Source organism: Heterodontus francisci, chromosome 24, assembly GCF_036365525.1.
Source record: "Heterodontus francisci isolate sHetFra1 chromosome 24, sHetFra1.hap1, whole genome shotgun sequence".
In the NCBI taxonomy this organism is placed as follows: Eukaryota; Metazoa; Chordata; class Chondrichthyes; order Heterodontiformes; family Heterodontidae; genus Heterodontus; species Heterodontus francisci.
The window spans coordinates 79400486-79423559 of record NC_090394.1 but is presented as its reverse complement, the minus strand read 5'-3'; the positions used below and the strand labels follow the sequence as shown (position 1 = coordinate 79423559).

The 23074-nt window shown below is 43.3% G+C and overlaps 1 protein-coding gene across 1 annotated transcript in view; it reads right to left on the bottom strand.

Annotated features, from left to right (window-relative positions):
* ankfn1b (ankyrin repeat and fibronectin type III domain containing 1b) overlaps nt 1–23074 on the bottom strand; it is a 1028185-nt gene that overhangs the window by 939043 nt on the left and 66068 nt on the right. The window contains exon 3 of the mRNA XM_068056894.1: nt 5772–6001. Within this exon, the coding sequence (XP_067912995.1) occupies nt 5772–6001 (230 nt within the window). The remainder of the gene's footprint in view (nt 1–5771; nt 6002–23074) is intronic.

Genomic DNA, 23074 nt, shown 5'->3' with positions numbered 1-23074 from the left:
CGTCATCAACAGCATTGCCCTCATCAACCTTCTTCTGTTACCTCTTCAAAAAGCTCCAGCAAGTTAGTTAAGCATGACTTACCCTTAACAAATCTGTGCAGGCTTTCCTTAATTTACTCGCATTTGTCCATGGGCCTACTAATTTTGTCCCGAATTATTGTTTCTAGAAGTTTCCCCACCACCGAAGTTAAACTGACTGGCCTGTAGTTGCTGGGCTCATCTTTACATCCTTTTTTGAACAAGGGTGTAAGGTTTGCAATTCTCCAGTCCTCTGAGTCTAAGGAAGACTGGATAATTCTAGCCAGTGCCTCCGCAATTTCAACTTTCATAGAAACATAGAAAATAGGAGCAGGAGTAGGCCATTCAGCCCTTCGAGCGTGCTCCACCATTCATTATGATCATGGCTGATCATCCAACTCAGTAGCTTGTTCCCGCTTTCGCCCCATACCCTTTGATCCCTTTAGACCCAAGAGCTATATCTAACTCCTTCGTGAGAACATACAATGTTTTGGCCTCAACTGCTTTCTGTGGTAGCAAATTCCACAGGTTCACCACTCTCTGGGTGAAGAAATTTCTCCTCATCTCAGTCCTGAAAGGTTTACCCCGTATCCTTAGACTATCACCCCTCGTTCTGGACTCCCCCACCATTGGCAACACCTTTCCTGCACCTACCCTGTCAAGTCCTGTTAGAATTTTAGAGATTTCTATGAGATACCCCCCTCACTCTTCTGAACTCCAGCGAATATAATCCTAACCGACTCAATCTCTCCTCTTACGTCAGTCCCGCCATCCCTGGAATCAGTCTGGTAAACCTTCACTGCACTCCCTCTATAGCAAGAACATCCTTCCTCAGATAAGGAGACCAAAACTGCACACAATATTCCAGGTGTGGCCTCACCAAGGCCCTGTATAATTGCAGCAAGACATCCCTGCTCCTGTACTCGAATCCTCTCACTATGAAGGCCAACATACCATTTGCCTTTTTTACCACATGTTGCACCTGCATGCTTACCTTCAGCAACTGGTGTACGAGAACACCCAGGTCTTGCTGCATATTCCCCTCTCAGTTTATAGCCATTCAGATAATAATCTGCCTTCCTGTTTTTGCTACCAAATTGGATAACCTCACAGTTATCCACATTATACTGCATCTGCCATGCATTTGCCCACTCACTCAACTTGTCCAAATCACCATGAAGCCTCTCTGCATCCTCCTCACAACTCACCCTCCCACCCAGTTTTGTGTCATCTGCAAATTTGGAGATATTACATTTAGTTCCCTCATCTAAATCATAAATGTATATTATGAATAGCTGGGGTCCTAGCACTGATCCCTGCGGTACCCCACTAGTCACAGCTTGCCATTCGGAAAAAGACCCATTTATCCCTACTCTTTGTTTCCTGTCTGCCAACCAATTTTCTAGCCATTGCAATACACTACCCCCAATCCCATGCGCTTTAATTTTACACGCTAATTTCTTATGTGGGACTTTGTCGAAAGCCTTCTGAAAGTCCAAATAAACCACATCCACTGGCTCACCCTCATTAACTCCACTAGTTACATCCTCGAAGAATTGTAGTAGATTTGTCAAGCATGATTTCCCTTTCGTAAATCCATGCTGACTCTGTCCGATTCTACCACTGTTCTCTAAGTGCTCTGCTATAAAATCTTTGATAATGGACTCTAGAATTTTCCCCACTACTGACGTCAGGCTGACTGGTCTATAATTCCCTGCTTTCTCTCTACCTCCCTTTTTAAATAGTGGGGTTACATTAGCTACCCTCCAATCTGTAGGAACTGTTCCAGAGTCAATAGAATCTTGGAAGATGACCACCAATGCATCCACTATTTCTAGGGCCACTTCCTTAGTATCCTTGGATGCATTGCATCTGGTCCTGGGGTGCTTTATCAACTTTACCCTCCTTATCGATTTTAAATCCTTCTAGTGTATTCATTATCTCCTATTTCAGTGTGGCTTGGCCCAAATTCCACTCCAGGGCTGGAGCACATAATCTAAATTAATACTTCTATGCAGTATAAGGCAATGCTGTACTGTTGGAAGCATTGTCCTGCAGATGAGAAATTAAACCAAAGCCCCAAATACCTTTTCAGCAGGATTCTGAAAATCCCATGGCAAAATTTGAAGTGCTGAATGCTCTCTTGTGGCCAACATTTTTCCCTCTCACAATCCACCCGCCATTTGTCACAATGTTGATTTTGGGACTTTGCTCAGAGCAAAAGAGCTGCCACATTTACTGACCTAATAATGACAGCCCCAAAATTCTGGAAGGTTCTACCGATCTCCCACCACAATTCCAGTGGGAACGCCGAGAAAAATCACTGAAGAAAGCCCTTTACATCAGTTTCCCAGGGGCTCCAACAGGTCTCCACTGGAATTACAGCAGGAGACTGGAGAAACACATGAAATTTCATGCTAATAAGTCAGATTCAAAATACTTTGATACACTTGAAAGGCTTCAAGATATTTCTGAAAACTGAAGGAAAAGAGGTGACTTTGTATTCCCACAGAGTACTGAATTTGAGTGTGCAGCTCAACATTCTCCCACTGAAGCACCAAAGGCTCTGCTTTGCTGGAATATGTGAACCTCATTAAAAGCTCTAAAAGTATGCAAATTAAAGCAGGTTTTCCTCGATAAAACCGATGCATGTGCAAACAGATCTTCTGCTCTGCAGAAGAAATGTTTCTTTAAGTGACAAGGAAGTCGTGCTGTTTTTGGATATTTGTATCAGGTATCATTGCTTTCCTGTAGATTTCATTGTTCAGACAATTCACTTTACTGATGATTCTCTCTTTCTTTTCGTGTGTACATTTATTATTCTGAGATTTCTGTGTAGAAACAGTTTCCACAACATATTTTGTCAGTAAATGCCGACACAGTGACAAGGACAATTGGCGTGTACGCTCTGTGGTCTCACTTCACTCTACCTCTGCCGTTCTCTTCAGCCCTACATCCCACAACACAGTTTCGATATTTCCAACTCTCCCCTAATGTGGGAACCCTTCTCCCGCCACCCAACACATCATTATCAGTGGCATGGCCTTCAACCACCCAACCACCCCATCGCAAATTCTATTCCTTAACCTCTGTGGTTCACTGTATCTCCCCATCTTCAAAAGCCTCCTCAAAATTTACCCTTTTGACTGTTCCTTCAATCACTTGAAATCATAGAATCGTACAGCACAGGAGATCATTTGGCCCACTATGCCAATTCTTTGAAAGAGCTATCCAATTAGTCCCATTCTCCTGCTCTTTCCCCTTAGGTCTGCAAATATTTCCTTTTCAAGTATTTATCCAGTTGCCTTTTGAAAGTTATTATTGAATCTGCTTCCACCACCTATTCAGGCAATGTATTCCAGATAATAAACAACTCACTCCTTCCTGGTCATTGTCCACTACTCCTCTGTGAAGCACTTAATGTTATATGAAAGGCACTATGTAAATGTATGCTGTTACAGTTCACAAACCTCCCTGCTCCCCAGTCTGCATGTTTACCTGACAAAATTCAAAGAAAAAAAAAACTTCAATTTGAAAAAGTAATGGAAGTTGAACAACTGTACAATCAATTGAATCCATCAACTGCTATACCAACCCCAGAGAGATTCTGGTGGGAGACTGACATTTCAATTGTCTGTACTAATGCAAGAATGCTAAATTCATGGGCTTCAATTCAGTCGTCTACCAGTACCCATCACAGTACAGCACCATAGGAGAAACTGCCACCTGCCTGGCAGATGCCAATATTTAGTGATCAGTAAAGTACAGAAATATTGCTTTTCATTTTCACACAATGAAGAGACTCTCAACTGCAGTCATCGGATGGAATACAGGAGCACTGCAATGTAAAATGGAAAGAATGTTTGTAAAATAAATGTTTTCCATCCTTAATTAGAATTATCCGAGTACTTTAATAAAGATGGAAAATGGTAAGTTTATTCTTACCCCAAAACACAGCTTCTTCATTATACACACTGACCACAATGGTACAAACCATCAGGACAAGAAATATCGTTGCAATGGACTCAAATGTCTCTTCCTTCTCCCTGGATCTTTGAAGATAGGTACTGACTGAGGCTGTGGCTGAATCCAAATGCAATGAAAATACAGGCAGTGTAGTTAAGTGTTTTGTGCCTTGGTGATACGGCAACTGTGATCAGTGCTCCTCCTCCAAAATTAAAAGACACTTTTATTTATGGGTTAAACAACTTTCTGAAACTATACACAGGGGCACTAATAGTTTTATTATTCACTACTGGATAATTGTCTCCTAATGACATTGTCAAGCCTGATAATTAGTAAGAGGATACACTAGTTCTGCCACTATCCAATGTCACAAGTGATCTTATAATTAATTTTTAATTCATAAGCAGGACAGGTATTCTGTTTTCTTTTATTAAACTGGCAGTGCAGTAGGTGGAGACCTTTACTGCTTTAAAAGCCAGATGCAATTCTGAGCAATGATGAGGAGAACAAACTTGGTCTTATTTGAGGGTAGGTACAATTGAGTCTCAAAGCTGCAAGAAAAAGGAATACTTCACATTCAAGGCACCTATTCTGGTATCAGATAGAGCACAGGTTACAGGTTAGTAATTGCACTGTCCCGTTAATCACTCCCACAACAAGTACAGCACAGTTCAGAAACAGAGTAAATCTCCCTCTACACTGTCTCAACAATGTGTCTCAGTGAAAAGGGTTCCAACCCACTGCATTAGCATGACATTTTCTCTATTTCCCACACCAGGCTACCTGTGATCTTAATCTTTTAATTCTTAATTACCAATGGCCTAGCTAAAAATTTTCACACGAAAGATATAATATATAAGTTTGTAGCTTAAGTGAGATGGAGCTTTGCTTCCATTCCAACTTATCATATACTCATGGAATACTCAGCAAATGACATTTCCCACATACAAAATGCCACAAGGCATTCCTCACACACACAATAGCTGGAGAGCAAGAAGTGATCTCTCCCTTACACTTGAAATATCACAATTAATGAGAGAGTGATGTATCCTTCACACTGCAATACTGCAGCAAGTGGGAGCTGATGTGTCTCATTGCTTCTGATGTAACATGAAGTAATGCTTGTCAGCATAATCTGATGATTACTTCTGAATTAACGGAAAACAAAAGTTGCATCCTAGCTCAGTATATCTGAAAAATCAATCATGCCTGTAGTCAAAGTACAGAAATATAAACTTAACTCAAAAAGTGAAGCACAAATTGCAATCGAGCCTCTAAATATTTCAGCACATCATTTAGAAATGCTACACTGAACATCTTATAGTCATAGTACAACATCTAAACTGGACAATTCAAACAATACCATAACTTCACAAGTCAAATGTGAACTTTATTGCAACAAAAACTGCTCATTTTTTCAGTTTTACGTATTCTTGAAGAGAATAAAAAACAAATAGGCTTCCCATTAGCGGGCATACTTACTGCAACTTTCAGCTCAGTTAGTATGCTGTACAGCCTATTGTAATCACTGGTAACCATGTGGCATTTCACCATTTCTTTCTTTTCTGCCCATGTATACTGGCACAGACACTCTACCCATGCCAGTGTTTGCCCATCAAATGTTTGCTACTCCTCAATTTCCAATCTCACCATCAATTGGAAGGCATTTGTCTCTGCAGCCTATTCCTTTCTGCAATCTCTCATCCATCACTTTTCATCTCTGTTCACAGCTTGTATTAGGAAACATCGCAAACCCACAGCAACAACTCAAAAGTCATTTTACTCACAAATTTTCTTCTGAGGTTGACCTTTACTTTCTCCATTTTGCTCTCTGAAGGATCTTGCGAATATTCCAACCAGCCCAGATGCTCATCCACTGAAATACTCTTCCTCATATAGCAGGATCTGGATCTGAAGTCTGTGAAAGGAGACTCATTGGCTTCAGTTCCCAAGCTCCACTGGGTGTTGCTTTCTTCAGGAGCTTCATCACCATCATCCTCCCTTCTCCAGGCCTCTTCTGAGGAGATAACCAATTGAAAAAATGTCAGCTGTATAACTCCACTGAAATAGAAAAATATATTATTTATACCAGTTACTCTGTGAAAGTTATTTTAAATGTTAAATAAAACTGTATAGAACAGCTAGTTCATCCACAGTAAATGAAGATCTCCTCTACAAAAGCAAGATACGGCAGATGCTAGAAATCTGAAATAAAAACAGAAAATGCTGGAAATATTCAGCAGGTCAGGCAGCATCTGCAGACAGCGAAACACAACAGGGGGAATTTTAACCAAAAAAAAAAATGACGGGTTTGGATCGGGAGAGAGATTATAGTGTGAAAAAGCTGAATCCTGACCCAAACCCACCTCCGATCACACAATTCCAGTTTTAATGGAGACGGAACAGCAGACGAGTGACGAACCTGCTCCAAAGAATGGGTTGATACTTTAAATATTATAATGAGGCTGCATGCCTCATCATTATTCTACATTTGAAATTTAACTGTGGACGGCTGGGTTTCCCAGGCCTCGGAAAACGCAGCAGTTGTCAAAGACGAGGACTTTCGGATCCAGGAAGTGAATGCCTTTTCATTTACCTGCTGGATCCAATGTGAATTTGTCAATAATTGGTGTTCCTTTAACAATTTCACTTCAAAAAGCAGAGAGTGGCTAGTTGGAGAAACAGAAAATTATCAGATTGATGCAGGGGTGCTTTTCTAAGATTGGGACTGAGATGTTGGGAATAATTTTAACTTAACCTGTCCAACGCAAAGACGATGAGATCGAATTGGATGCCATTTACCACTAAGCCCAATTTTCATTTCTATTGAAGGCAATGGATGATAAAATTGTGTGAGATGTAAATCTGGTGCCCAATCCAAGCCCAACAGCCCCCCACCATCGCAACCGATTTTATGCCTCTACCACCTCCCAGCCTGCGCCTGGGGAGGGGGTGGTTAAAATTCCAGCCAGCGTTGCAACAGAAGAGGGAACTACATCTGAGTGTTTGATCCAAATGCATAGTGCTTGGTTCCCTCACTTGATACAACAAGATTCATCTGAACAAAAATAATATAACTCATAAGAATATGAGACTATTCCTGCTCCTCCTGCCCCACAGGTAAAGTCAGAAAAGTGAAGTGACTCTTCTTTCTGCCTGGTAGACCTTCAGGAATGCTCCAAGCACTTCCCCACTAAAGTCCACAATTAAAATAGCAGTTACTCCAGGTAACTTGTTTAAAGCAGGATCCTGCCAGTTTCCATCAAGTGTCCCTTTCTCTGGGAAGATTAAAATTGGAATCTATGAAATCGACGTGGAACATTAGCGAGTGAGTCCCATGGGTGATTTTAAATGCCTGCCTGGTTTCTGCTATTGTTTGTACTGGTTGGCAAGACAATAACAAATGGTCACAAATTCAACACAATCACAAGAATTCTTTACATAGAGGATGGTTCAACTGTGAAATTGTCAGCAACAAACTGTTGTTGCAGCAGAGTCCATGAATCTTTTTAAAAAGTTTCTTTGAAAAGAGGAATATTAGAAGGGATGGGGTGCAAACAGGAGAGTGGGATTAAAATAGATGGGACGATTTGATGGACTGAGTGGCGTGAGAGACTGGGGAAACTGGGTCTGTATTCTCTAGCGTTTCGAAGAATGAGAGGTGATCTCATTGAAACCTACAAAATACTTAAAGGGATAGACAGGGTAGATGCAGCTAAGATGTTTCCCCTGGTTGGAGAATGTCGAACCAGGGGACACAATTTCAAAATAAGGGAGAAGCCACTTAGGACAGAGAAGAGGAGAAATTTCTTTACTCAGAGTGTTGTGAATCTTTGGAATTCTCTACCCCAGAGGGCTGTGGAAGCTCAGTCATTGAGTATGTTTAAAGCAGAGATTGACAGATTTTTAAATACCAATGACATAAGGTGATATGAGGATAGTGTGGGAAAAAGGCATTGAAGTGGATGATCAGCCATGATCGTATTGAATGGTGGGGCAGGCTCGATGGGCTGAATGGCCTACTCCTGCTCCTATGTTCTGTGCTGGCTATTCTATGATCTGTCGGAACCCTTCCATGAATGGACCTGCTGAGTATTTCTAGTACTTACAGATACCCATTTTAGATTTTCAGTACTTGCAGTTTTTTTTCTTTTTATACCTGTGCAGTTATCAAGCTGGTGGATAAATCAGCTGCAAATCTGAAACTCACAGCTGTGCCACCCTTAAGACTGGAAATATTGTGTTTCCCAAATTCCACATACATTGAAACATTGGGGGGATGGCAAAGGAGGAAAAGTTAATGGAATATTCCCAAAATCCTAAGAGACGCCAAAGCAGTGATATGGAACATTAAATTGTGTAAATATTCAACAACAACTTGCATTTATATCAGACTTATTATCCTATAAGATGTGCTAAGGCACTTTACAGAAGAAAAATAGGAAATTACCACCTAGTGGTAAAGTTAAGAGAGTCTTCTCGTAGTGAATGGAGGAGCAGGATTGAAGGGCCAAATGGCCTACTTCTGCTCCTATTTCTTATGTTCTTATGTTTAGGAGTAATGATTGATGCCAAGGAAGTAGCTGTTAGATCTCCTCAAAATACTTCAGAGGTTTTGTCTTTTTTCATGCATAAGGCACCAACCACCTTTCCTCATCACTTTCCTCAGCAGCGGTCTCTGGCTCCGACTTATTTCACATGGATTCCAACTTAAATTCCACCCTTCATTTTTCGGATCCACCCTGATTACAGATATCTCTAAGATATTCACTGTCCTCAAACCACTTCATCAGATCCATTCTCAACACCATGTGCCACCACATGTAAGTTCTCAGTCTCTCTTTCAGCAGCACAAACTCACTATTTCAGAGTTCTCCTGGTCCACAGTTTCATTCCATTCTTCGCCTCAGCAAAGTATTGTAGTGTTCTCCTCTGAACAGTACTTGCAGCATGTGGAGGGGAGTCATGAGCTTGTTGAGAGGGTTGTAGAGAGGGTAGCCCTCTTCAATAAGCATCCATCCCCTGGTTCATCGTGGTGGCTCAAATATGGCGGAAATGGCTTGCAAATTCCAGAAAGCTTGATGATGGAGCCGATCTGTACTCAGTTTCATGTTTATTGTGCAGAATAAAAGAATTACAAACATGTAGCTCCTCACTCAAACCCTCCTCCAGTCTCAGTAAGTGTCTGCTTATAAATACTCAAGTAAGACCCCAGTTAACACTCTCCACCTGCATATAATCAAACAATTGATACACAATTAACATGGCTGACTGGTGCAGGATAAAAACATTATGGCTGCTGCCAGGATAATGGGCATCAACCAATATGATGCTCTGCACATGTTTGCACACCAACTACATGTTAAGGGAGTGGAACCTTCTGCGGTTTTGATACCTCTCCCCATTGAGATGCGGCGCATGCAGAGTCATGTGCGTGCAGCCAATGGCTCCCTGCACCATTGGGAATTCCACAACACTGGCCAAGCCACATGCCTACTACTCCTGCTTCTCTCCGGCTAGAGAGAAGAAAATAAAGTTCTCTCTCCTTGTGTATAGGACCTCGGTGATCTCCCTGATGCAGCGATGCACAGCAACTGTGAGACATTGGAGATGTCGCCACCTCCAGCCTGGAAGGATCCTGAGGTGTAGAAATTGAGGGCCTTGGTGATCTTGATGGCCATTGGCAGCACCACCCTTGTCCTGGTCTGTGGCTTCAGGTCTGGTTGGAGGAGGTGACATCATGCAGTGACTACCTCCTAAGTGAATCGTAGCCACCTCAGACATACTCCTGGCTGAAGTGGTGGGTATGAGAAATGCTCTCTGAATACCCTTAGCGGGTGTGGCCTGCTACTGAGAGACCTGCTTCCTCTGCGTATAGTTTCCACTCTCTGCTGCCTTTGCTTCATCTCCCTGTCATGCTGCAACCCAAGAGGTAATGCAACTAAAGCCCCCATGAGTGATAGCAAGCTTTCTGGTGACGGACCTTCAAACTCCATTGAATTCATTGCAAATATTCAGCACCACTCCCTTCTGACTCCAACAGTTTGTGACAGCTCATCCAACACCATTGTGTGTGGTACTTTCATTAACTGTGCAGCAGCAAAAGAAAATCAAAAGCACCTTACCCGAAAGTTCCATGCTGATCTCTTTACATAGCGATAGTGGGAACGGTCCCTCGTGCAGCTGAATGCATGTCTGGCTATGGGAGTTTAAGAGAGGGCATTAACAGGATCTGTGAGGTGTCAAATCAGCATTAGATGCTAAATGACATTATTTTTGCCCACTCTGCATGCTTCTAGTGCATGCATGGCATGACTGTGTATTTGCCCTTCCAAGCTGGGTGATCTGTGCGGGCCACGTTGGAAGTGACCAGAAGCAGGTTGCCTACCATTTTCAGACCCTCCCATAGCACCAACAGTGTAGAATTCACAGAAGGGCTCCTTTCTTGTTTTGGCTGGCCTTTCCAGAGCCACTGGCTGGACTTCCTTTCTGTGATGTTCTTGTAATCTCTCTCTCTCTCTCTCTAGAGAGCAACTTTTTAAGGTAAAAATCACTGACATTAGCCTCTGTTAGGAGACACATGGCCCCCCCTCCCTGTTGTGATCACACAATGACCCAGGAAGTGGCTTCTTCACACCTGTTTTTTCAAAAGAACCCATTCAATTTAGGAATGTCTCTTCATGGTTTCAGGATGGCTGTAACTGATACCTCCTAGCCTGGAATATATCCTTTTGTCCTTAATAGACAGTGAGACAGTTTGAATATAGAGACCAAGTCAGTCTGACCTTTGGTGGCCATTTTGCAGCACACTTTTCACCTTTTAAAGGAAAAGTCAATTTATTTTTATAACTCTTCAGTTTGGTTCTATATTTTCATTGCTGCATTTCTTGTAAGCATAACAACCTTCCTCCCAGTCTGAAAAACACCTGCTTACCACTACTCTCTGTTTCCTATCACTCAGCCAACTTCCTATCCATGCTGCCACTGCTCCTTTTATTTTATGGGCTTTAACTTTGCTTGCTGGCAAGGCTATTATGTGGCATGATATCACTTTTGGAAATAATACTGTGGCTACAAGAGCAGGTAAGAGGCTGGGAATTGTGCAATGAGTAATCAACTCCTGATCAAAGCCTTTCCACCATCTTAATAGAGGTGAGGGGTGACTTAATAGAGGTGTACAAAATTATGAGGGGCCTAGATAGAGTAGACAGGAAGGACCTGTTTCCCCGAGCGGGGAGATCAATTACCAGGGGGCACAGATTTAAGGTGACTGGTAAAAGGATTAGAGGGGACATGGGGAAAACCTTATTCACCCAGAGGGTGGTGGGTGTCTGGAATTCACTGCCAGGAATGGTGGTGGAGGCATAAACCCTCAATTCTTTTAAAGGGTACCTGGGTATGCACCTGAAGTGCTGTAACCAGCAGGGCTATGGACCGGGTGCTGGAAGGTGGGATTAGATTGGACAGCTAGTTTTTTGAGCTGGCTCAGACACGATGGGCTGAATGGCCTCCATCTGTGCTGTAACTTTTCTATGGTTCATCTCATCAACCCTCTCTGTTACCGCACCAAAAAACACAATCAAGTTAATTAAGCACGGTTTTCCCTTAACAAATCAGTGTTGGCTTTCCTTAATTAATCCACACTTGTCCAAGTAACCATTAATTTTGACCTGGATTATCGTATTAATTAATGACTTAGTTCTTTTTTTATTCGTTTCATAGGATGTGGACATCGCTGGCTAGGCCAACATTTGTTGCCCATCCCTAATTGCCTTGAGAAGGTTATGGTGAGCTGCCTTCTTGAACCACTGCAGTCCATCTGGTGCAGGTATACCCACAGTGTTGTTAAGGAGGAAGCTCCAGGATTTTGACCCAGTGACAGTGAAGGAATGGTGATATACTTCCAAGTCAGGATGGTGCGTGGCTTGGAGGGGAACTTGCAGGTGGTGGTGTTCTCACACGTCTGCTGCCCTTGTCCTTCTAGGTGTAAGAAGTCGCTGGTTTGGAAGGTGCTGTCGAAGGAGCCTTGGCGAGTTGCTGCGGTGCATCTTGTAGATGGTACACACTGCTGCCACTGTGTGTCGGTTGTGAATGTTTAAAGTGGTGGATGGGGTGCTGATCAAGTGGGCTGCTTTATCTTGGAAGGTGTCAAGCTTCCTGAGTGTTGTTGAAGCCACACTCATTCAGGAAAGTGGAGAGTATTCCATCACACTCCTGACTTGTGCCTTGTAGATGGTGGACAGGCTTTGGTCAGGAGGTGGATTACTCATTGCAGAATTCCCAGCCTCTGACCTGCTTTTGCAGCCACAGTATTTCTATGGCTGATCCAGTTCAGTTTCTGGTCAATGGTAGCCCCCAGGATGTTGATAGGGGATATCCAAATTTGCCGATGTCACAAACATTGTAGGCAGGGTAGATGGATGTGTAACATTACGAAGAGATATTGATAAATTAAGTGAATGAGCAAAACTGTAGCACATGGATTTCAATGTAGGCAAATGTGAGGTCATCCATTCTGGACCTAAAAAGGATATAACAGGGTACTTTCTAAATGGTGAAAACTAGGAACAGTGCCAATCCAAAGAGACTTGGGGGTCCAGGTACACAGATCATTAAAATGACATGAACAGGTACAGAAAATAATCAAAAGGCAAATGGAATGCCAGCCTTTATATCTAGAGGAGTAGATTATAAAGTGGTAGGAGTCATGCTTCAGCTGTACAAAGTAGAGCAAGGTTACCTGACCTGAACCCAACGGGACCCGACGACTTGTCGGGTTCGGGTTGGGTTGGGTCGCTCTTCCAGGTCTGGCATTCGGGCTCGGGTCAGACACAGTGACAGTCAGGACATCAAGGCAAGAAACACTCCGCACTAGTCTGCAGTGAGCGATTCCATGCAAGGTAGAGCACAATCTCTTCAATAAAGTTGATTATATTCCGGTGGTCGGGACGGGCTCGGGTCGGGCTCGGGTCGGATGTGGTTCTGTCAGGCTCAGATTGGGTTTCATTTGCAGACCCGAGCAGGCCTTTAATACAAAGCTCTGATTAGACCACACCTAGAGTACAATGAGCAGTTCTAGGCACCACACTTCAGGAAGGATATACTGGCTTTGGAGGGAGTACAGCATCAATTTACTGGAATAAAACCTGGACTCCAATGATTAAGTTACAAGAAAAGATGTGACAAACGAGAGATGTATTCCCTGGAATTTAGACGGTTAAGGGATGATTTGATTGAAGTTTTCAAGATATTAGATAGACTAGATAGACAGAAACTATTTCCACTCATTGGGGAATCTAGGACTAGGGGGGATAGTCTAAAAATTAGAGCCAGACACTTCAGGAGTGAAATGAAAACAATAAGTGCTGGAAATATTCAGCAGGTTCGGCAGCATCTGTGGAGAGAGAAACAGAGTTAACGTTTGTGTTAAGGTCTGTGACTTTTCATCAGAACTGGCAAAGGTTTGAAATGTAATAGGTTTTAAGCAACTGAAGCCAGGATTGGGGGGGGGGGGGGGAAGAGAATAAAAGGGAAGGTGTGTGATAGGGCAGAGGGCAGGAGAGATTAACTGACAAGGAGGTCATAGGGCAAATGCAAAGGAAGTGTACTAATGGTGTTGTGAAAGACAAAGCATTAATGCAGAGAGAGTGTTAATGACAGAATAATGAACAGCTCTGTCCAAAAGCACAAACATGAAAAAACAAGTTTAAGGCAGGCACTTGGTAAAAAATCAGAAAACAAAATAAAATAAAATAATTTTTAAAAAGGGCCAGTCATGCTCTGAAATTATTGAACTCAATGTTCAGTCCGGCAGGCTGTAGCGTGCCTAATTGGAAAATGAGATGCTGTTCCTCGAGCTTGCGTTGATGTTCACTAGAACACTGCAGCAATCCCAGGACAGACATGTGGGCATGGGAGCAGGGGGGTGAATTGAAATGGCAAGAAACTGGAAGCTCGGGGTCATGCTTGCAGACTGAGCGGAGGTGTTCCCCAAAGCAGTCACCCAATCTGCGTTTGATCTCCCCAGTGTAGAGGCGACTGCATTGTGAGCAGCAAATACAGTTTTCTACATTGAAAGAAGTACAAGTAAATCGCTGCTTCACCTGGAAGGAGTGTTTGGGGCCTTGGATAGTGAGGACAGAGTAGACAAAAGGGCACCTCCTGTGATTGTATGGGAAGGTGACGAGGTGGCGGGGGTAGTGGAGGAGTGGATCAGGGTATTGTGGAGGGAATGATCTCTTTGCAATGCTGACGGGGGGGGGGGGGGGAAGACGCGTTTGATGGTGGCATCATGCTGGAGTCATAGAGAGATACAGCACCGAAACAGGCCCTTCGGCCCAACGAGTCCACGCTGAGCATAAGCCACCCATTTATACTAATCCTACATTAATCCCATTTCCCTCTCACATCCCCACAATTCTCATACCACCCACCTACACTCGGGGCAATTTACAATGACCAATTTACCTATCAACCTGCAAGTCTTTGGCTGTGGGAGGAAACCGGAGCTTCCGGAGGAAACCCATGCGGTCACAGGGAGAACTTGCAAACTCCACACAGACAGTACCCAGAACCGAACCCGTGTCACTGGATCTGTGAGGCTGCTGTGCTGACCACTCTGCCACTGTGCCGCCCTGGAGGTGGTAGAAATGGTGGAGGATGATCCTTTGGATATGGAGGCTGGTGGGGTGGAAAGTGAGGACAAGGAGAACCCTGTCATGGTTCTGGGAGGGAGGGAAAGGGGTGAGGGCAGAAGTGCGGGAAATGATCAGACACGGTTGAGGGCCCTGCCAACCACAGTGGGGGGGAATCCTCAGTTGAGGAGAAAGGAAGACATAACAGAAGCATTGTTGTGGAAGGTTGCATTATCAGAACAGATGCAACGGAGACAGAGAAACTGGGAGAATGGAATGGAGTCCTTACAGGAAGCAGGGTGTGAAGAAGTGTAGGAGTGAAATTAGGAACCAATTCTACACATAAAGATTGGTAAAAGTTTTGAACTCTCTTCCACAAACAGCAATTGATGGATCCACTGTTAATTTTTAAAAACTGAGATTGGTAGATTTTTGGTTTCCAAAGGTATCAAGCGATATGGGACAACAACGGGTACATGGAGATCGGTCGCAGATCAGCCATGATATCACTCAATAGCGGAACAGGCTTCAGGCATGTTCCTATGATGCTTGTTGCTGGCATCATCAGGAAATCCTGGTGCCACATGAGAACAGGCCCAGATTAGGGATTAAGTGGTAAATTGCTTTCAATTTTTTACAGTTTCTTGTAGGCCAGGAGCTAACGGCCTGCTACCCGACCCAAACCCGACAGAACCCGACGACATGTGTGCAGGAAAAAATGGAAGGACTCGGACCGGGTCGGGCTCAGGCTCAGGCGGGGTTCTGTCGGGCTTGGTTGGGGTCTCATTTGCAGACTCGAACAGGCCTTTACCAGGAGCCCTCTTCCAAGCCTCAAACGGATTCCTGGACATCGCTTGCTGCAGGCTTTCTCCTCCCCAATTACGATCGCTGACAGAGACACCATCCCCTACAAGCATCATATTGATCTGAAATCCAGAAGCCTTTTCTTAGCATCAGACCTTGTCTATATCATCCGCTTGGATATAATGTGAAAAGTTTAAATCCAGTTTATCAGAATCAGTCTAAATTTGTACTGAAACCAGATTGCACTGCTAGGGATCCAAATCTAAAACCAGCTTGAATTCACATTTCCAAAATAAAACTCCAGTTTAAATTAAACTCTGAATTCAACCAGGTTTAACCAACTCTATTCCAAACCAAATGTCACATACCACATTTCGGGGGGAATTTTATGCTCTCCCCTGTAGTGGATTTGGAGGCGGGGAGAGCATAAAATCGGTCGTGATGGTGGCGGGGGAGGGGACCCCCATCACCTTCCCGTCTCTGCCAAAATTAAGTCCGGGGGCGGGGGGAAGGCCAGTGAATGGCCTCCCTGCCCTGCCACCAATTGTGGCCCTTAACTGGGAAATTAATTGTTTAATCATTTACCCACCCTGTTCTCATACAACTTCTTCAACATAGTCACTTTCAAACTTAGAATCCTTCCCTGATCAATACAAATGCCCCATTTAGCACATACTCCCTTTTTTTGGTTCCTTTCCCCTGTAGTAATTTCACATTTATGTAAGATCACTAAACTAAGGAGAGATTTCTGCAGATATAAAACAACTAACATAACTGCATTATTTTTTAAAAAGGCTCAAATAAAATATCGGCAACCAATTTAATAATAAATGTAATGCCTCTGTTTGGGTCTTTTCTGCTTCTCAGTTTCGATACTTTGGTTTCTGTATTTCTAGATTACTCTCAGGGGAGTCTTAGCTCTCTATGGTCTCGAATATATTTTTAATGACCCTGACATCTAGGTAGGATTCTGATAGTATCACCAAGACAATGAACTGAAAATCTTTTTGTCAATGATGTACTCTGCACCTCCATAAATTTTTCATGAGATTGGTACTGTAGAGAGGGACAGGGAATGAGCATGGAGAAGGGTCAGAAAACAAGCTCAGATAGGGTGAGGGCAGGGAATTCATTCACAGAGTTTACAGACAGCAAACCAAGGTTTGGAGAAAGAAAATACGAATCAGGAAAGAGCAAGGACTCTATTTCCAATCACAACACTCTGAGCACCATTCACCAGAAGAAGGGAGAGGCAAGAGTCTTATTTCTGTAAATGCATACGCATTGCCAGAGGAGGCAACTTGTTTCAATCAAACAGATCTCCCGACGAGCTAATGAGTAATGCTCTGGGTGTGAATGTTCATCTGTGTTAAGTTAGCAGTGATGTGCTACAATTGACCTCAATGTCACTGGACTGGGTGGCCAGGAGTTAATCAGCCATGCTACTTTAAGTTACTTTCTGCTCCTGATCATTATCCAATAACACTTGCTGGAAAGACAATATCTATAAATGTCAGAGGAGGTCAGGATCAGGTTTGGCAATGATGTTCCCCCGTTGTGAAATAGCCTGCACGGTCTCGACACAGACATGAAAATGGACACTTGGATGAGATACCATCAGGCCTTAAGCAGCAGTGGGACAACTCCCCAGAAAGAGATAGTTCCTTTAGAAGATGAAGGCAGAAAGTTTTTCGAGACCTGCAAGTGATTATCATAACACAAGAACAAGCTTATAAACAGATCTGCAGGAATCTGAAAGAGAAGTGCATCACTTAAATATTCTTAAGTAGCTTTGGAACACAAATTTTCTCATCCTCATTAGATGAAGATACCCGAAGACATTTATTCATCTATTAAAAAGAACAGCTACACTTCCTTCCATAAGACACAATTTTTTGATGAAAATCCACATTTCTTAAAACTCTGACAACTGATATAGCCTTGAACGAACTACTAAACTACTCTGAATGCCATACTATGAAGATTAGTGACCACATAGAGGCGAGGAAAATCTTAATGACATGTGTGAAATTATTTTCACAAACTGTGATCTGAATATAATCATTTGAGTGCAGCCATATCTGCTTCTCAAAGGAGTGAACAGAATTTCAAATGGTTGGAAGTTTTAATGAGTTTTTTTGATCTGTCAGTTCCACTGTGTAGCTTGCGAGGTGAAAACTGCAATACGAGATAAGGCAAAAGACAATGAAATACATAACAGAGGAAGATAGGAACAGGAGTAGGCCATTCAGCCCCTCAAGCCTGTCCTGCCATGCAATGAGATCATGGCTGATCCGCGGCCTAACTCCATATACCTGCCTTTGGCCCATATCCCTTAATATCTTTGCTCAACAAAAATCTATCAATCTCAGATTTAAAATTAACAACTGTTCTAGCTTCAACTGCTGTTTGTAGGAGAGAGTTCCAAACCTCCCACCCTTTGCAAGAAGAAGTGCTTCCTAACATCTCTCCTGAACACTCCCCCCCCCACCCCGCACTCATGCTCACATCTCTGTCCTGGGATTGCTGCAGTGTTCCAGTGAACATCAACACAAGCTCGAGGAACAACATCTCATTTACCGATTAGGCACACTACAGCCTGCCGGACCGAACACTGAGTTCAATAATTTCAGAGCATGACGGGCCCCCCCATTTTACTTTTATTTTTAGATATTTTTTTCTTTTTCCTTTTTTTGATATTTTTTTGTGTTTATTTTATTTTATTTTATCTCAGTTTGTTCAGTTTGCTTACCCACTGTTTTTTTCATGTTTGTACTTGCAGCTGTTCAATTTTCAGTCCGTTAACACCCTTTCTGTACTAATGCTTTGTCTTTCAACACATCATTAACATGTCTTTGCTCCATGACCTACTGGTCAGCTATTCTGTGACCTTGTCCAATCTACACCTTCTCCTTTGTTATCTCTTTCCCAACCCCCACTTCACTTGCTTATTACCTGTGACATTTCTAATATTTGCCAGTTCTGAAGAAGGGTCACTGACCTGAAATGTTAACTCTGCTTCTCTCTCCACAGATGCTGCCAGGCCTGCTGAGTGGTTCCAGCATTTCTTGTTTTTATCTCTCCTAAACCGTCTGGTCCTAATTTTTAGACTATGCCTCCTAGTTTTAGAATCTCCAACCAGTGGAAATAGTTTATCTTTATCTAGTCTGTCTTTTCCTGTTAATATCTTGAAGACTTCGATCAGATTACCCCTTAACCTTCTAAGTTCTAGAGAAAACAGGTCTAATTTGTGCAATCTCTCCTCGTAACTTAACCCCTGTAGTCCAGGTATTATTCTTGTAAACCTACGTTGCACTCCCTCAAAGGCCAATATATCCTTCCTAAGGTGTGGTGCCCAGAACTGCTCACAGTATCCAAGTGGGGTCTAATCAGGGTTCTGTACAGCTGCAGCATAACCTCTGTGTCTTTATACTCCAATCCTCTAGATATAAAGGCGAGCATTCCATTAGTCTTTTTGATTATTTTCTGCACTTGGTCGTGGCATTTTAAAGATCTATGCACCTGAACCCCCAAGTCTCTTTGGATATCCACTGTACTTAACCTCTTCCCATTTAGAAAGTACCCTGCTCTATCCTTTTTTGGTCCAAAATGGATAACCTCACACTTGCCCGCATTGAAATCCATCTGCCACAGTTTTGCCCACTCACCTAGTCTGTCAATATCTCTTTGCAATTTTATGCTATCATCTAGACTGTCTACAATGCTGCCTAACTTTATATCATCAGCAAATTTGGATACATGACTTACTATGCCATCATCCAAGTTGTTAATGAATAATGTGAATAATTGAGGCCCCAACACAGATCCCTGTGGGACACCACTAGTTACATCCTGCCAATCGGAGTACTTACCCATTATCCCCACTCTCTGTCACCTACCACTCAACCAACTTCCTAACCATATCAATAATTTGCCCTCAACTCCATGGGCTTCTACCTTAGTTAACATTCTCTTATGTGGGACTTTATCAAATGCCTTCCGGAAATCCATATAAATAACATCCATAGACATTCCCCTGTCCATTACCTTAGTCACCTCTTCAAAAAATTCAACGAGATTTGTCAGGAATGACCTTCCCATCATGAATCCATGCTGGCTGTCCTAGATTAACTGAAATTTTTCGAGGTGTTCAGTCACCCTATCCCTTGATTATAGACCCCAGCAACTTCCCCACCACAGATGTCAGGCTAACTGGTCTGTAATTTCCTTGGTTCCTCCTTTCACCCTTCTTAAAAAGTGGAGTGACATGTGCAACTTTCCAATCCAGAGGGACCACTCCTGAATCTAAGGAACTCTGAAAGACTATAGTTAGGGCATCTACAATGTGCTCCCCTACTTCCTTTAACACCCTCGGATGGAAACTGTCAGGTCCTGGGGATTTCTCACTCTTTAGTTCTATTAATTTCCTTGTTACTGATGATTTACTTACGTTAGTTGTATTAAGTCCCTGTCCCCTATCGGCTATTAATTTTTTCAGGACTTCCGGCAAGTTATCCTCCTTTTCAACTGTAAATACTGAGGCAAAGTAATTGTTCAACATGTCTGCCATTTCCCCATTCTCAATGACAATATCTCTATTTTCAGCTTTTAGTGGGCCTACATTGCTCTTGACCACCCGTTTTCCCTTTATGTAACTATAACATTTCTTATTGATTTTGATGTCCCTTGCAAGTTTCCCCCTTTCATAATCTCTTTTAGTAGCTCTTATAAGCTGCTTTGTGACCCTTTGCTGGTCTTTTTATCGATCCCATTCCGCCGGATCTGTGCTGCGTTTTACATTTTTGTAAGCCCTTTCTTTTTGTTTTATGCTATCCCTAATCTCTTTAGTTGTCCATGGCTGTTTTTTCTGTGAAGTGGAGCTTTTTCCTCTCGGGTATATACTTGCTCTGTATTTCGTTAAATGTTTCTTTAAATATTCTCCACTGTTTTTCAGTCGTTTGACCCATTAACAGATCTACCCAGTTTACCATGGACAGTCTCTGTCTCATCCCAGTAAAGTCAGCCTTACCCAAGTCTAAAATTCTAGTCGCTGATTCGTGCTTTTCACTTTCAAACGTTACCTTGAATTCGATCATGTTGTGATCACTATTTGATAAATGTTCAAGCACAGTTAGGCTACTAATTAAATTTGGCTCATTACTCATAACTAAATCTAATATTGCCTGTCCCTTTGTTACATCTAGGACATATTGCTGTAGGAAACTATCCCGGACACATTCCAGAAATTCACTACCTTTCTGACAGGTGCTAGTCTGCCTCTCCCAATGTATAAGTTAAAATCCCCCATTAATACTCCTCTGCCTTTGTTACACACTTGCCTAATTTGTGCATTTATACAATCTAACACCTCAGAACTGCTACCAGGGGGTCTATACACAACACCCATTACAGTTTTAGATTCTTTTCTGTTCCTCAATTTCACCCATAAGGTCTCCACTGGATGCTTTCCCCTCATTATATCCTCCCTCACCAATGAGGTGATATTATTTCTAATCAGTAAGGCTACTCCACCCCCTCTGTCATTTTCCCTGTCCCTCCTGTAAACTTTATAACCAGGTATATTTAGTTCCCAGTCCCGACCATCCTGCAGCCACGTCTCCGCAATGGCCACCACATCATAATTTTCCATTTGAATTTGCGCCTACAGTTCATCTAGTTTTTTATTTTTTTTAATTTAGAGATACAGCACTGAAACAGGCCCTTCGGCCCACCGAGTCTGTGCTGACCATCAACCACCCATTTATACTAATCCCATATTACTACCACATCCCCACCTTCCCTCAATTCCCCTACCACCTACCTATACTAGGGGCAATTTATAATAGCCAATTTACCTATCAACCTGCAAGTCTTTGGCTGTGGGAGAAAACCGGAGCACCCGTCAAAAACGCACGCAGTCACAGGGAGAACTTGCAAACTCCACACAGGCAGTACCCAGAATCGAACCCGGGTCGCTGCAGCTGTGAGGCTGCGGTGCTAACCACTGTGCCGCCCTATCTACAACCCTAATTATGCGATTCGCCAGGACTCTGGTCCCAGCAGGATTCAGGTGGAGCCCGTCCTATCGGAATAGCTCCCTCCTTATCCAGAGTGTTTTCTTCAAAAGCAATACAGTGAGTGCACAGCATTCCAAGTGAGAGGCAGACCATTCACTGGGCATACTCAGTCATCTCCACAAAGAAGAGAAGCAAATGAATCAAATGCACATTTAAAGAGGGGATCATGATGGTGGTCATTTGTTTTCATGAGGATATGTATCTTTTGTCATGTTATTATTCAGCTACTCTTATTCTTTTCACCTAGGCCATGGCAACAAATGCAGCTGGGAGAGCAGGTGAACGTCCTGATCTCTGGTCACTACCTTTGTTAAGATAGGAAAGAATTCATACTTTAAAAAAGGAAGAAAGACTAGCATTTATATAATGCCTCTGTTTAACATCTCATCCAGAAGACAGCACCTCCAACAGTGCAGCACTCCTTCAATGCATTGGAATGTCAGCCTAGACTTTTAAGCTTAAATACTGGAGTGGAACTTGAACCCGCAATGTTCTGACTCATGTGAGAGTGCTATCAACTGAGCCATGGCTGATATAGTATCATGTCTCTCAGACACGCCACACTGAATGATTGCATCAAGGGTCTTCTTTTTTCTTCTTCTACACTGTACATTTGTACTATGCACAAGCACAGCAGTCATTGGGCTGAATTTAGTGAGCCTGCTGTGGGTCCCGGCAGTGGGCCCGGAAGTGGGTGCAGTTCCCACTAGTCATGTGGGTGGCCATCCCACCATGTGACTGTGGCAGGCAGTCACTTTGTATAACAGAGGAGGGCAGCCCATCCAATCACACAGCAGGGGCAGGATGCAAGATGCAGATACAGCATCAGATGACTCTGGAGCGGGTGCTGGCACCATATTTAAAGACCTGCCAGCCCTGCTTGCATTCCTTTCTTGCACTCATTTGCTGCTAGCTTGTTAAGACTGAGATCCGTGTTGCAGTGACTCTGGATCCCCACCCCCAAGGCAAAACCCGCAGGATGACAAAGGCAAGACACAGGGTGGCCCCATTGTTTAGCGATGCCTCCCTCCAGATACTACTCCAGGCTGCAAGGAAAAGGTGTGAGGTCCTCTTCCTCAGCAAGGGCAAGAAGAGGTCCTCCCGCCTGACCAAGTAAGCCTGAATGAAGATCGCTGAGGAGGTCAGCAGCCATGGAGTCACCCCCTGGGCAATGGTACAGTGCCGCAAGAGGGTCAACTACCTCTTGCATTCTGCCAAGGTGAGTGCTCCACACGTCTCTCCTTTTCAGTGATTACAAGTGACTACACAGGAGGAAGTGGGACATGGAGAGCAAGGCACTGCAACAGCGATGACAGAGGAGGTAGGCATCACCTACCTTCTTTCATTACTCACCCCCTTTAACTCCCCTGAGAGCGTCAGCAGCATGAGCCATATAGGATATCCCAGCAGGGGACGAGGGGCTGACACTAGCAGAACCGTCATGTTGATCTCTCTGTGAAGTATAACTATTGCCCTCTGTCCACTTGCAGGACAAGACCCCCATAACAGGAGGAAGACAGCCTGGACTGGCGGAGGCGTCCCAGATCTTCAGCCTCTCTCCATAGCAGAAATGGC